This window comes from Dendrobates tinctorius, unplaced genomic scaffold, assembly GCF_039654945.1.
Source record: "Dendrobates tinctorius isolate UK_male_01 unplaced genomic scaffold, ASM3965494v1 ptg000038l, whole genome shotgun sequence".
NCBI lineage: Eukaryota > Metazoa > Chordata > Amphibia > Anura > Dendrobatidae > Dendrobates > Dendrobates tinctorius.
The window spans coordinates 22,975,582-22,991,841 of NW_027361706.1; the positions used below are offsets into that span (position 1 = coordinate 22,975,582).

The 16,260-nt window shown below is 41.3% G+C and overlaps 1 protein-coding gene across 2 annotated transcripts in view; it reads right to left on the reverse strand.

The window, feature by feature from the left end:
- Positions 1 to 16,260, reverse strand: part of ACAD9 (acyl-CoA dehydrogenase family member 9) — a 104,137-nt gene that overhangs the window by 42,508 nt on the left and 45,369 nt on the right. For both annotated transcript variants that reach the window (XM_073574275.1, XM_073574274.1), the window contains exons 5-6: positions 15,325 to 15,425; positions 3,677 to 3,755 (exon numbers count right to left, since the gene is read on the reverse strand). In XM_073574275.1, the coding sequence (XP_073430376.1) occupies positions 3,677 to 3,755; positions 15,325 to 15,425 (180 nt within the window). The remainder of the gene's footprint in view (positions 1 to 3,676; positions 3,756 to 15,324; positions 15,426 to 16,260) is intronic.

Genomic DNA, 16,260 nt, shown 5'->3' on the forward strand with positions numbered 1-16,260 from the left:
CACCCTCCCTTAATGTTGTACCGTGTTGGCCAATGTGCCTTTGTTTGGTTGGTACATAGGTTGAGTTCTTACGGTTGAGTTTCTTATAGTAGCTCCTTATACTGCTTTGGCACCAACTGAGGTAATTTGGGCCTGTTGGTAGGTGTATACTGCTGGGGAGGAGCTAACTTTTTCTTATTTGCATAGTGTCAGCCTCCGAGCGACAGCAGCATACACCCATGGTAATCTGTGTTCTCCAATGAAGGCTCCAAGAAAGAGATTTTACGGTGAGTACCAAAAATCCCCTTTTGCGTCATAAATGTAATCTTTCAGAATCCAGATATTGCAGGTACGGCCTGTTTCACACTTCTGTTCTTGACCATCAGTCAAAATCCGCCGTTTTTTAAAAAAAAAAACGGATCCGCCATTTTTTTGGCGGATCCGTTTTTTTCCCCATTGAGTTGCATTACCGACGGATCTTGACGGACAGGGCTGTGGAGTCGGTAAGCCACAGTTGCGACTCCGACTCCTGGATTTTATCAGGCTCCGACTCCGACTCCTTCATAAATGGCCAATTCATAACAACAAATTTACTGTTGTAAAATATTAAACATTGTGCTTATTCAGTTTCTCACCATCATATAAGTAATCAGACCACTTAGAGCAAAAACTACATTTATTAGAATACAATTAGAATATAGCAAATAACTTTTATAAACTTTTCTAAACTGTAAGTAAATATGCAATAAACACTTTTATGCAGTTAATAAGAAGAAATCTATAAATTTGTTCTCAGAAAAAGTATTGCCTCTGTCAGATCCTCCTTCATGGATGCCCTCAAATCTGATCTAATTATTTTGAGAGCAGAGAACAACCTCTCTACATTAACTTGTGCTGGTGGCAAAGCAGTAACCACTCGGGCAACATCTCTGACAATGTCAGGATACAGAGGAATCGCTTGTTGCACTGTTATTTTTGATGAACGGTCAAATTTCTCAATTTCTTTTAGTGCACATGAAAAATTCTGCTGAAATGTACTGGCTGTGTTCCTTGATGGGGATGACTCTTCTTCTATGCGGGAACGCTTTGCACGGTCCTTGTGATCCAAATATTTTTCGAAATTAAATTCTTCATCAGTTGATGATGAGGGTGAAGATGTGGCAGGACGACCAAATTCTTCTTGTTCCTCCTGACTGTTCTGCAACCCTTTCATCCTTACTGCTATTTCAAAGAGAGCTTCTTTTCCTTTACTTAGCTGTTGATCATCTAGAAGAATCCGATGCATTGGGTCTACATAAACAGCTGCCAAAAGAATGTTATTTTGTAATAGTAGCTCCTCTCTCCGTTTCATTGATGTAGCAATGCCACTTGCAATTAACCCTCCTCTTTGGGACAGGCGAAACATCAGGTTCTTCCACTCCTTTAAGAAAATACCTGGAGTTAAGTCCTCTGCTTGTAATTTTTTAGTCACTGTAAATGGGTGCTCTAGCAATTTTTCCAGCTCAGTCACCTGATTCCACTGACTTTCATTTAGCGTCAGTTGAGGGTTAGCCATGTCTACAAGAAAGGTTTTCAGTTCAACCAAGCGCTGAATCATTAAGTAAGTACTGCCCCATCGTGTGGCTTGATTGCCCCTTTTCCAGCACGTCTCTTCAAAATTGAGTCAACTTTAGGGGTTCTGGCAACAGTAGCCAATTTTCTCACCTTGCCAATCAGTGCAGCAGCATGTCCTTCTTGCAGACTGTCTCTTATAGCCAGCTGTAGCGTATGCACAACACAGCGCATGTGATGAATGAAAGAACATATTGACACAGTTTCAACAAGATCATCTAAACTATCATGTTGCTGTTCATCTGAAGCAACTTCAGTTTGCTCCTCAGTTACAATACTGTGTTCCTCTATTTCAAACATTTCTGTGTCTGTGGACCCAGAATGTTCTTCTAGCTGCTGGTCACCATCATTACTCTCATTCATTAGCTTAATAGTACTTATCATATTTGAAGCATTGTCAGTTACGACAGAAAGAACTTGCTCTTTTTTAAGTTCATAGTCTTGCAGAACCTTTTCCACCAAGACCTGGAGAAACTCACTGGTGTGATGAGCTTTGGTGTCTTTTACTGCCAATGTCTTGGTAACTATTTCATTTTTGTCACAAACAAATCGGACATTGATGGCAAAATAGTTCACTCTGTGACGTGTGCAGGCATCCATTTTAAGAAACAGAAAGCGTCCCTTGATAGTTTTTTTAAGTTCTTCCTTTTGTTTAAAAGCTTCTTCGATTACTAATTTTCTAATACTCACTCTCTCCAGAGAAACACCAAGCTTGCGGGCCATTTCCCCGTTCAGACACATAAAAGCTGGTCGTGAAAATAATGAAATAGGCACACTATCCTTTACAACAAGCTCTAGGATCTGTTTTTTAAATGTATCTACTGTCATTGTCACAGTAACTTTGTCACTGACAAAATATCTTGCAACTGATGGCTGCAAAGTTCTCTGCTCCTTTGTTTGGCTGGAAGAGCTGGGCACTGGTTCATTGGTTTGGATGCAGTCTCTCTCATTCACTGCTTTCAGTACTTCTGGATGAAAGTGCTGTAAATGTCTCTTTAGATTAGAAGCTCTGGTAGGAGCATTTTTATCTTTGCCTGAATATGCACTCATCTTGGCTTCACAGCATTTGTTTTCGTCTGGATCATTTGTCATACACTGACAGACATAATGTTTTCTATCTTGAGTGATGGTGAAATGTTCAAATACAGCTGATTTAATGTGATGCTTCTTTGACATTCTCAGGTTTTTAATTCTGCATTCACAATCCAAATGACAATTGTTTTTCCTAAAAACAATTGTACAAAATTATTGCCAGGTCGTACAACTGATATAGTGGTCAGTAATACTGTTATTATTCCTCATGTACTCACAGTTAACTGATGCAAAGTTTGTTGAAAGGATAATACTTCTTACAGTCTTCCTCTTCTGAGTAGCAAGCAGCTGTGAGATGCTTGGAAGACGCACACCTAGTATGATCTAGTCGAGGAGCTTTACTACTAAGAATTTGCAAAAAAAATTTCACTTTCAGTTTCATACATTGTAAGTAGGGGGGTTGGGGCAGCATGAGGTTAACCAAGTATAAGATTATAGGGGCAGTGGAGAACAGTGACACACAAGAAGTAAGAAATGTCTCCATCTCCAGCAGAACTGCTTATCACTGTTGTTCATAGTTTGATAGAACATATATATTTGAGTAACATTTATAAAATTCATATGAAAGTTCAATTATGAAATATTAATGCATATTTTTTAAAGCTGGAGTCGGTACATTTCTACCGACTCCAACCAAAACTAACTCTGACTCCACGACTCCGACTCCACAGCCCTGTTGACGGATGGCCATCTGTTGGATGCGCCAAATTTTTTGCGTCCGCCGACATGCCTGGACGGACAATGCAACGTTTTTTTTGCTGCAGGATCCGCATTTTACAGTGCGCGCCCGGAGGAAGGAAGTCAGCCGGAAATTTAACCCTGAAATCCTTTCTGGCGGACGGAAAAAATTCTCTCTCGGCGGATTTTAACTGACAACAAAAAAACTGAAGTGTGAAACAGGCCTAATGTATATGGTATTGATCATGACTCTTGTTGTTTGAAGCCTAACCTGTATTGTGTATTAGTCAATGGTTATTAGCCCATACAATTTTACCTTTGAACCATTGAGGATGTAATGTTTTCCATCATCACTTAATGTGGCTCTGGATTTTATTGAAGCAGCATCACTCCCACTGGACAGGAAAAAAAATATTCATATTAGGACTTTTTTTTTTTTTTTTTTACAGAGATTTAAAGCCTGTGGCACTCAATGACAATACATGTCAATCTATGGCTCATCTGCTATTGGAATAGAAAGCGTTGATCATAGCTATAAAACAGTTAAAGTCATACTATTTTAGTATTTTATCCTTAAAATATATGTTTCCAAATAGAAATAACGGAAAAATCTATTGCAAAGCAATCTTATAATAGAGCAGTATATTGGTCTGGATATCACAGTCACGGCCATTAGTCTGTAAGAACAATACTGTAGTAAAGAGTTAGGGTACCGTTACACTTAATGATGCACCAGCGATCCCGACAACGATACGACCTTGTCAGGATCGCTGGTGCATCGCTACATGATCGCTGGTGAGCTGCCAAACAGGCAGCTTCACCAGCGATCAGCACCAGCGAAGACGCTGGTATCTAAGGTAAATATCGGGTTACTAAGCGGCGCGCGTCACTTAGTTACCCGATGTGTACCTTAGAAACCTGCGTGCTCGCGCCGGGAGCTGCGAGCACGCAGGTTTGTAAGGTACACATCGGGTAAATAAGTGACGCGCGCCACTTAGCAACCCGATATTTACCTTAGATACCAGCTCCCAGCGCCTGCTTAGGGCGCTGGGAGCCTCGCTGATCGTTGGCTCCCGCTGCCACACGCAGCGATGCGCGCTGGTCAGCGGGAGAGCACCGATCAAAAAAATGGCCCAGGACAATAGTGCACAATCAGCGATACCCGGCGGGGGGGCCGATCGCTGATAACCATCACACACAGCGATCTCACTGGCGAGATCGCTGTGGCGTCACAAAATCAGTGATCTCCCCAGCCCAAGCTGAAACTATCTTACATGTACTAACGAAGTCCTCGCTGTTTATAAGCTTCAACTTTTCTTGCCAAAAAACAGTAGCCAATATCCCACAAGAGTATAACCATATTATACTTCTACGCAATGTGCCACTTCTGTTAATGACCAATTCCATGGCCTTGATTTAGATCTCAAGATTTTTTTATGGGACATACATTATCGTAAAAAAAAAAGGGGTGATCATATTGCCTGTACAGGACAAGCTACAGTGGGGGAAAAAAAGTATTTAGTCAGTCAGCAATAGTGTAAGTTCCACCACTTAAAAAGATGAGAGGCGTCTGTAATTTACATCATAGGTAGACCTCAACTATGGGAGACAAACTGAGAAAAAAAAAATCCAGAAAATCACATTGTCTGTTTTTTTTTTCATTTTATTTGCATATTATGGTGGAAAATAAGTATTTGGTCAGAAACAAAATTTCATCTCAATACTTTGTGATATATCCTTTGTTGGCAATGACAGAGGTCAAACGTTTTCTGTAAGTCTTCACAAGGTTGCCACACACTGTTGTTGGTATGTTGGCCCATTCCTCCATGCAGATCTCCTCTAGAGCAGTGATGTTTTTGGCTTTTCGCTTGGCAACACGGACTTTCAACTCCCTCCAAAGGTTTTCTATAGGGCTGAGATCTGGAGACTGGCTAGGCCACTCCAGGACCTTGAAATGCTTCTTACGAAGCCACTCCTTCGTTGCCCTGGCGGTGTGCTTTGGATCATTGTCATGTTGAAAGACCCAGCCACGTTTCATCTTCAATGCCCTTGCTGATGGAAGGAGGTTTGCACTCAAAATCTCACGATACATGGCCCCATTCATTCTTTCATGTACCCGGATCAGTCGTCCTGGCCCCTTTGCAGAGAAACAGCCCCAAAGCATGATGTTTCCACCACCATGCTTTACAGTAGGTATGGTGTTTGATGGATGCAACTCAGTATTCTTTTTCCTCCAAACACGACAAGTTGTGTTTCTACCAAACAGTTCCAGTTTGGTTTCATCAGACCATAGGACATTCTCCCAAAACTCCTCTGGATCATCCAAATGCTCTCTAGCAAACTTCAGACGGGCCCGGACATGTACAGGCTTAAGCAGTGGGACACGTCTGGCACTGCAGGATCTGAGTCCATGGTGGCGTAGTGTGTTACTTATGGTAGGCCTTGTTACATTGGTCCCAGCTCTCTGCAGTTCTTTCACTAGGTCCCCCCGCGTGGTTCTGGGATTTTTGCTCACTGTTCTTGTGATCATTCTGACCCCACGGGGTGGGATTTTGCTTGGAGCACCAGATCGAGGGAGATTATCAGTGGTCTTGTATGTCTTCCATTTTCTAATTATTGCTCCCACAGTTGATTTCTTCACTCCAAGCTGGTTGGCTATTGCAGATTCAGTCTTCCCAGCCTGGTGCAGGGCTACAATTTTGTTTCTGGTGTCCTTTGACAGCTCTTTGGTCTTCACCATAGTGGAGTTTGGAGTCAGACTGTTTGAGGGTGTGCACAGGTGTCTTTTTATACTGATAACAAGTTTAAACAGGTGCCATTACTACAGGTAATGAGTGGAGGAAAGAGGAGACTCTTAAAGAAGAAGTTACAGGTCTGTGAGAGCCAGAAATCTTGATTGCTTGTTTCTGACCAAATACTTATTTTCCACCATAATATGCAAATAAAATGAAAAAAAAACAGACAATGTGATTTTCTGGATTTTTTTTTCTCAGTTTGTCTCCCATAGTTGAGGTCTACCTATGATGTAAATTACAGACGCCTCTCATCTTTTTAAGTGGTGGAACTTGCACTATTGCTGACTGACTAAATACTTTTTTTCCCCACTGTATAAGGTCTCACTGTAATGTAAACGGGTAGATTAAAGGAACCAATTATGTATATATCACATACATATACACACAAAGTTTTCCTACATTATAAAGTTATGATTTTCTTCGTAATACACTATCATTTTCTTTTGCTTCCTTCTCTCGCAAAAAAACATACTGAAAGTGCTCTTTTGACTGCTTAGGACATGCTCCTTTATAGGCTGCCTTGAACAGCTGCTGTAGCAAGAATTGGTACTTAAAACAATATTTACAAACAAAACACTTCCCTGTCTGAGCATGGGGAGGACAGCATAGGCGCTCACATAGGGAGAGTGCTTAGGAATAGTATTTTGATTCTTGCTGGAGAAGCAGTTCATAGCAGCTTCTAAAGGAAAATGAACTATGTAGTTATTATAACAGCATTTTCAGTATAGTGTTTGATAGCAGATAAAGGAAAATAGGTAATGAAGTATATAAGATTCATAACTTGGCAAAAGTTGATTAATAATAATGATGACAATAATACGTTTATTTACTTTACAAAAAATGGTCTGTAACAAATGCTTGACCTTGAGGCATAACATGTACACCCCCAGACATGTGGAACGTACCCTCTGGGCTTGAGAAAGTCCTACATCACATCCACTATTCCAGATGGGCCAATCAAGCCCCCATTGTTACAAAAACATTTTAATCCCTTACTGCCATCGTACGTTATAGTACGTCTGATGACAGTATCCCCCGCTTTGATGTGGGCTCCAGCGGTGAGCCCACCTTAAAGCCGGGACTTGCCAGCTGTTTTGAACAGCTGACATGCGCCCGCAATAGCTGCGGGCGGAATCGCGATAGGCCTGCAGCTATTAACTAGTTAAATGCCACTGTCAAACTGACAGCGGCATTTAACAAGCGCTTCTGGCTATCCAGCTGGAAATACACACACCGGTGACCTGCGTCACGTAATCGCGGGTCACCGGTGTGTCAGCATGACAACCAGAGGTCTTCTAGAGACCTCTATGGTTGTCGATGCCAGACTGCTATGAGCGCCACCCGGTGGTCGGCGCTCATAGCAAGTCTGTAATTCTGCTACATACAGGCGATCTGAGCATCGCCTCTATGTAGCAAAGCCGATCGGGCTATGGCAGCTTCTAGCCTCCCATGGAGGCTACTGAAGCATGCTAAAAGCTAAAAGAAAAATAGCTTTAAAAATATTAAAAAAAAAAAATGTAAGTTCAAATCCTTTCTCCCCTCTCAAAATAAAACAAAAAAAAAATTAAACATACACATATTTGGTACCGCCGAGTTCAGAATCGACCGATCTATCAACAAATAAAAGGATTGACCTGATCGCTAAACGGCTTAGTGAGAAAAAAAAAGTCAAAACGCTAGAATTTGTTTGTTTCTGGTCGCCGCAACATTGCATTAAAAAAAATCAAAAAATAGTATCTGCACCAAAAAGATATACAAAAAAAAAAAAAGTCAGCTCGGCGAGCAAAATACCCGAGGTCACGAAGAACGGAGACACTACGGGTATGGGAAAATGGTGCAATTTACTTTATTTTTTTCTAGCAAAGTTTGGATTTTTTTTTTCACCACTTAAGATAAAAAAGAACCTAGACATGTTTGGTGTCTATGAACTCGTAATGACCTGGAGAATCATAATGGCAGGTCATTTTTACCATTTAGTGAACCTAGCAAAAAAAAAAAAAAAAAAAAAAGGCCAAACAAAAAACAAGTGTGGGATTGCACTTTTTTTTGCAATTTCACCACAATTGGAATTTTTTTCCCATTTTCTAGTACATCACATGGTAAAAACCAATGATGTCGTTCAAAAGTACAACTTGTCCCGCAAAAAATAAGCCCTCACATGGCCATATTGATGGAAAAATTAAAAAAAAGTTATGGCTCTGGGAAGCAGGGCTGTGGAGTCGGTAAGCTAAACCTGCGACTCCGACTCCTACTCCTCAATTTCCCTTACACTGACTCCGACTCCAACTCCCACATATATTGCTTATTTTTAAGTGAAAAATTTATTGTAGTACAATGTGAACATCAGACATTTAATCATTTTTATGATCCAATAATCAAGATATTTAGATAGAACATAATATATATTTATTGGAATACAACTTTAGAACACAAAAAACTGTAATAAATTGTAAATATGTAATACACTATGTAATATCGATTACATATATACAGTACAGACCAAAAGTTTGGACACACCTTCTCATTCAAAGAGTTTTCTTTTATTTCATGACTATGAAAATTGTAGATTCATTCTGAAGGCATCAAAACTATGAATTAACACATGTGGAATTATATAATTAACAAAAAAGTGTGAAACAACTGAAAATATGTCTTATATTCTAGGTTCTTCAAAGTAGCCACCTTTTGCTTTGATTACTGCTTTGCGCACTCTTGGCTTTCTCTTGATGAGCTTCAAGAGGTAGTCACCGGAAATGGTCTTCCAACAGTCTTGAAGGAGTTCCCAGAGATGCTTAGCACTTGTTGGCCCTTTTGCCTTCACTCTGCGGTCCAGCTCACCCCAAACCATCTCGATTGGGTTCAGGTCTGGTGACTGTGGAGAACAGGTCATCTGTCGAAGCACCCCGTCACTCTCCTTCTTGGTCAAATAGCCTGGAGGTGTGTTTGGGGTCATTGTCCTGTTGAAAAATAAATGATGGTCCATCTAAACACAAACCGGATGAAATAGCATGCCGCTGCAAGATGCTGTGGTAGCCATGCTGGTTCAGTATGCCTTCAATTTTGAATAAATCCCCAACAGTGTCACCAGCAAAGCACCCCCACACCATCTCACCTCCTCCATACTTCACGGTGGGAACCAGGCATGTAGAGTCCATCCGTTCACCTTTTCTGCGTCGCACAAAGACACGGTCGTTGGAACCAAAGATCTCAAATGTGGACTCCTCAGACCAAAGCACAGATTTCCACTGGTCTAATGTCCATTCCTTGTGTTCTTTAGCCCAAACAAGTCTCTTCTGCTTGTTGCCTGTCCTTAGCAGTGGTTTCCTAGCAGCTATTTTACCATGAAGGCCTGCTGCACAAAGTCTCCTCTTAACAGTTGTTGTAGAGATGTGTCTGCTGCTAGAACTCTGTGCATTGACTTGGTCTCTAATCTGAGCTGCTGTTAACCTGCGATTTCTGAGGCTGGTGACTCGGATGAACTTCTCCTCCGCAGCAGAGGTGACTCTTGGTCTTCCTTTCCTGGGGCGGTCCTCATGTGAGCCAGTTTCTTTGTAGCGCTTGATGGTTTTTGCTACTGGACTTGGGGACACTTTCAAAATTTTCACAATTTTTCAGACTGACTGACCTTCATTTCTTAAAGTAATGATGGCCACTCGTTTTTCTTTACTTAGCTGCTTTTTTCTTGCCATAATACAAATTCTAACAGCCTATTCAGTAGGACTATCAGCTGTGTATCCACCAGACTTCTGCACAACACAACTGATGGTCCCAACCCCATTTATAAGGCAAGAAATCCCACTTATTAAACCTGACAGGGCACACCTGTGAAGTGAAAACCATTTCCGGTGACTACCTCTTGAAGCTCATCAAGAGAATGCCAAGAGTGTGCAAAGCAGTAATCAAGCAAAAGGTGGCTACTTTGAAGAACCTAGAATATAAGACACACAGTATTTTCAGTTGTTTCACACTTTTTTGTTAATTATATAATTCCACATGTGTTAATTCATAGTTTTGATGACTTCAGAGTGAATCTACAATTTTCACAGTAAAAACTCTTTGAATGAGGTGTGTCCAAACTTTTGGTCTGTACTGTGTGTGTATATATATATATATATATATATATATATATATATATATATATATATATATAACACTATGACTTATCTCAGCTAAGACGAAGCCTAGATCCTCAGGCTACATTCACGCCATGGGCGTAGCCAGGATCAAACCAGGGGGGGGCAGAACCTCATACTGCATACCTCAGCTGCTGCAGAAGCTCATACTGCACACCCCTACACTTGAAAATAAAGCCTGCCCCTTAAGAAGATGTGGTGGTGATGAATGCAGTCTATTTATTCCAACTATCAATTTATGTTGCTGTGTTACTGAAGACGAGCAATGCCTGTCCTGGGTGTCCTTTTGGGCAGCTATGAGGTGTACCTGACTGGTGCTAAAAAAAAAAAAAAAAAAAAAAAGGAGTGTTAGTCTGTGTGCTACCCGGCTTTCATTCTTTTTGGTACAGATACGATATGGATAGACAGATATGGATAAATGGATAGATAGACCAGATTTCTAAACTGCTTTTGCTATTGAAAACATTATCTATGAGCTCAAAAACCTTTCAGGTGATGCAGTTTTTTAAAAAGCTGATCTGCTTTTGCAGCTGAAAAACGTATCCTCAAAAAAAGCAGCAAAAACGCTGTGTGTGAATGTAGCCTTAGATCAGGAATAGAACAGCCATTTATAGGACATTTCATAACTTTCCCAAATTCCTATGAAAAAATATTTTTCACATTCTGCATTGAATTACTGTACCCAATTTATTATATATTTTAGGAGTCGGAGTCGGTCCATTTTATACCAACTCCACCAAAATGAGCACCGACTCCACAGCCCTGCTGGGAAGAAGGGGAGTGAAAAACGAAAACGCAAAACCGGAAAAAAGCTCTGGTCATGAAGGGGTTAATAGAAGAAAACGAGTCTACAGACATTGTAGACCAGACACCAACATACGGCAATATTTGAATAATATGTTTTATATGTAGAGGCTTTTACATCTAAATTGGATGGCCCCGGTCCTCAGATTTTTGAGGTTCAGGTGCTGCACACTTTATAGATATAATGTGTCACATAGAAATAAACATTTATATTTTTTGTGTAAAGTGATAATGGTAAACAGGATGTAAACTGACAAATTGTGCTGGCTTTGCATGTAGGAGACAAACAAAACGGCAAAACCTAAGAGAAAATTACATAGCTTTTTTACTTAAATAAACTGCATCTTTTTTAAAAGGTACATTCACACATATAAAATGTTCTGCTGCAGATTTTACATCAAAGTCAACAAGTTACGTGAAGATTTGACATGAATTTCAATTCATATTTTATATGGTCACTGTCATTTCTACAAAATGTGCATAAATCAATAGTACAAGTAAATATAAGAAGCTGCACTTAATTCCATCAGAGAACTATGCCTTTTTCTCCACTTATGAGCCACTTCTCCCCCCCCCCTTGCCTCCTGAATCATTCACTGTGGAGGTTACAATTTATTTTGTTCAAAATGGGCTTCCTGCTCACTGAGGGATCAGATTACAGCTGCCGATGGAAGTGTAACAAAAGGTGACGAGAAGCAAAGTGAGTGGCAATGGAGCTGTTTCTGCTTTTTAGTAAGTGTTTTATTTTATCTCACCCCAGTGCATGGATTCACTGTTACACTACTGTATAAATGTAGCTGTGGCTTCAAAGGGTGTTCAACATAGGTAAAGGAGAGCGAGACTCCCTGGAGTCTGTCTACAGTGTCAGGGGTGGACAAACCATTGGTGCAAGGCAAGGGGAGTTGGTACAGGGTCTTTAAGAGAAGGTTCATATAATTTATCAATCAGGTTTAGAAAATCATGTGATTAATATATCACTAGATAATAAAGATACCGGAAGAGTCTATGGAAGATAGGTTATGCATTACCCTATATATAGATCCCTTGCTAGCAGTGGAGGTTGGCACCCTGGGGAGCAACTTGGTGCCCTCGCTCAACATCAGCAGACCCTCTCTGGCCCTTACCAGGACTCCCTAACAAAAGTCACCACCAAACACCAAATAAATTGCTTCTATTGCAAACAAAGTGCTAAAAAGAAAAAAAATATATCTATATGAGCACTATTTTTGCCTGGATACAAAGGTGTAGGAGAGATATATGTGTTTGATCGGTTCATTGCTATGCAATATCGAGTCCTATCTTTTGCACGGCTCAGTTCAGTTTAGGCACCAAGGACCAGACCTCATTGTTTGCACTAAAAGCACTTTATTTGGTGTTTGGTGGTGGCTTTTGTTAGGGAGTCCTGGTAAGGGCCAGAGAGGGTCAGCCGATGTTGAGCAGGAGCACCAATTCGCTACCCAGGGTGTCACCCTTCGCTGTTAGGCCTCTTTCACACTTCAGTTTTTTACAATCAGTCACAATCCGCCAGGTTTTGAAAAAAAGGGATCCGCAATTTTCTTTTGAGGATCCGTTTTTTTCCCCATTGACTTCCATTATTGGCGGATTGCCGTCCGTTGCATCCGTTTTTTTTGCGGATCCGCCAAAAGTTCCTGCCCGTCACCATCCTCAAAGATTTCAAAACGGCGCTTGCAACGTTTTTTTTTTTCTGTGGCGGATCCTCCAGACACTCATTTAGCCCGAAACTCTCTGTGTGCCGGACCAAAAAACTCTCTCTGTGTGCCGGACCAAAAAACTCTCTCTGTGTGCCAGACCAAAAAACTCTCTCTGTGTGCCAGACCAAAAAACTCTCTCTGTGTGCCAGACCAAAAAACTCTCTCTCTCTCTCTCGGCCAGCGATTCCTTTAAATTTCCTCATTTTCAGGATCCCTCTAAAAACGGATCCTATGCCATCCGTTCACATCAGTTGAGAACGGATCCGCTTCTCAGCCTTTTTGGCGGATTATAAGTGATGCAAATAACTGAAGTGTGAAAGAGGCCTTAGGAAGGGATCGATATATAGAGTAATGCACAACCTATCTTCCCTACCCTCTTTATTATCTACTGATATATTAATCATATGATTTTCTAAACCAGATTGATAAATTACCGTATATACTCGAGTATAAGCCAACCCCCCTAATTTTGCCACAAAAAACTGGGAAAACTTATTGACTTGAGTATAAGTCTAGGTTGGAAAATGCAGCAGCTACTGGTAAATTTCAAAAATAAAAATAGACACCAATAAAAGTAAAATTGAGACATCAGTAGGTTAAATGTTTTTGAATATCCACATTGAATCAGGAGCCCCATATAATGCTCCATACAGTTCATGATGGCCCCATAAGATGCTTCATACAAAATACACCCCATATAATGCTGCACAAAGATTAATAATGGCCCCATAAGATGCTCCCTAGAATAATATGCCCCATATGCTTCTCCATAAAGGTTATGGCCCCATAAAATGCTCCATAGAATAGGCCCCATATGCTGCCCCCATAAGATGTTCCATAGATTATGCCCCCATAAGATGCTCCATAGAATAGGCCCCATATGCTGCCCCATAAGATGTTCTACAGATTATGAACTATATGCTGCTCCATAGATTATGCCCCCATATGCTGCCCCCATAAGATGCTCCATAGATTATGAACTATATGCTGCTCCATAGATTATGCCCCTATATGCTGCCCCTATAAGATGCTCCATAGATTATTCCCCCATATGTTGCCCCTATAAGATGCTCCATAGATTATACCCCTATATGCTGCCCCCATAAGATGCTCTATAGATTATACCCCTATATGCTGCCCCATACATTATGCCCCATACATTATGCCCCCATAAGATGCTCCATAGATTATGCCCCCATAAGATGCTCCATACATTATGCCCCCATAAGATGCTCCATACATTATGCCCCCATAAGATGCTCCATACATTATGCCCCCATGTGCTGCCGCTGCTGCATTTAAAAATAAAAAAATGACATACTCACCTCTCATTCGCTGGGGCCAGGTGCCGCTGCTTGCTGCTGTCTGGCATGTCATCTGTCAGTGATGTTCAGACTGCAGGGGGCGCGGCACGCACTAACAACGTCACCACGCCCTCTGCTGTCTGAACGTCACTGACATGACGTGCCAGACAGCAGCAAGCAGCGATGGACCCGGACAGGTAAGTATCGCTATACTTAACGGTCCTGGCACGGTCTCTGCAGCCCCCAGCTTCTCCGCGATCTCCCTTCAGTGGTCATGTGGTACCGCTCATTACACCTCATGAATATGCGCATATTCATGAGTGTAATGAGCGGTACCATGTGACCGCTGAAGGAAGGGAGATTGTGGAGAAGCTGGGGGCTGCAGAGACCCTGCCAGTACCGGTAAGTATGACTTGACACCCCCGCCCCCCTCCCCCTCCGACCCCCCTGGTGTATATGACTGGAATATAAGCAGAGAGGGGGACTTTCAGCCCAAAAAAATGGACTGAAAATCTCGGCTTATATTCGAGTATATACGGTATATGAACCTTCTCTTTAAGACCCTTTACCAGCTCCTTTTTTAAGAATTAATTTGGATATTGGACTTTTAAAAGTATTAATTAAAAGGTATTTTTTAGAGGGCTCCAAGACCCTATTAGATTTTCTTTGGTTTTTGTGCAGTGCAAGGTAAGAGGCCACTAGCACCACCAAAGCAGTGGGAATTGTACACTATGATAAGCTATTGGACAGCAAAGGGCCCGTCTATTGTTTGTGCACTGGGGCCCTCTTCTGTCTGTGTCTGCCCCTATACAATACACCAGCTCACAGACAAATGATAATTAGAGATAAAGCCTGCAGAGGGGAAAAATGTTTACAAAATGCAAGATACAAGACATATAACTTCCAGAGATAAATGTTACAGAACTACATTTATGCATTGGAAAGGGTGTCATTTGCAAACCTGGATTTCTTCCTCATGTGAACATACCCTAACATATGGGTTAGCTATGACACTGTTTGGGAGACAATGTGCATCTATTGATTGGCCGCTACATGCAAAGCAAATATGTCAAAGCTATGCACTTATCACACACTTAAGATCCTATACTTTGTGCCATATAATCAGCTTCTTTCTTACTTTGTCATCAAACATCCGAAATAAAGAAAACACAAAGAAAAACAAACAAAAATAACATAAAAGAAAAGAGCATTTTACCTTCCAGGCTCCGTGAGGCAAAATGCAGCAATGTGTTCTCCTGATGCCAGCTTTGGCAGATATTTTGCTTTTTGTTCATCATTACCGGCAATGAGTATTCCCTGGAGAAATGACAATAAAGCAGGAGTAGGTCTACAAATCTTCGCCCGGGATAATCTCCCGTCCCTCAACCAATCATAATAAAATCAAGTGTCCGTGTTATAAGGGGAGACGAGCGAGAGAAATCTCACATTTCAGAAATAACGGTAACAACCCATCATCGTATCCCCAACACATGAACGCCAGACAGAGGCAGAGAAAGGCACGAGTTCCTCCATCAAAGACAGGCCTGAAGGGCACGGCCGTCATTATCATTAAGGCCTGGGCTGCACTCGCAGATTGAATTTCCCCATTATAAACAATGTAATACATTGGGGACATTAAGCTGCTCCTAACAATCCCAGCGTGCTAATGTGGTTATCGGATAGAGGCTCCAGAACCGGCAATTGATCGGTCATGATTAAAACAGCGCAATTAAAGGCTGATGGAAACGCGGCCCGTTCATTCACTACGGAGGGACTCTGGGCTGCAGTAACTTTAATGCAGAACATGAAAATAAAATAATCGAGAAACTGACCATGGAAACCAGATTTCTGATCTGCAACACAACATGGACAGCTGGATTCAGACCTGTTCCCATGACTAGGGTTATTTTTTATATTGGAGGACCAGTCACAAATTTGGCCAAAAATACCAGACAAAATGGCGCAGCATGCTCTAACTAGTCAAGCGCTGGGACGGAGAACACACCACCTATGATTTAATTCTGCTACTCTTATGATGGCGCAGAACAAAAGAATTAAGACATGCCAGTGTGAACTCAGCCTTAGGGTAAGTTCACACTAGGTGTTTTTTCAACATTTTTTCTTCTGCAGCAAAATGGTTGTAGAAAAAGAA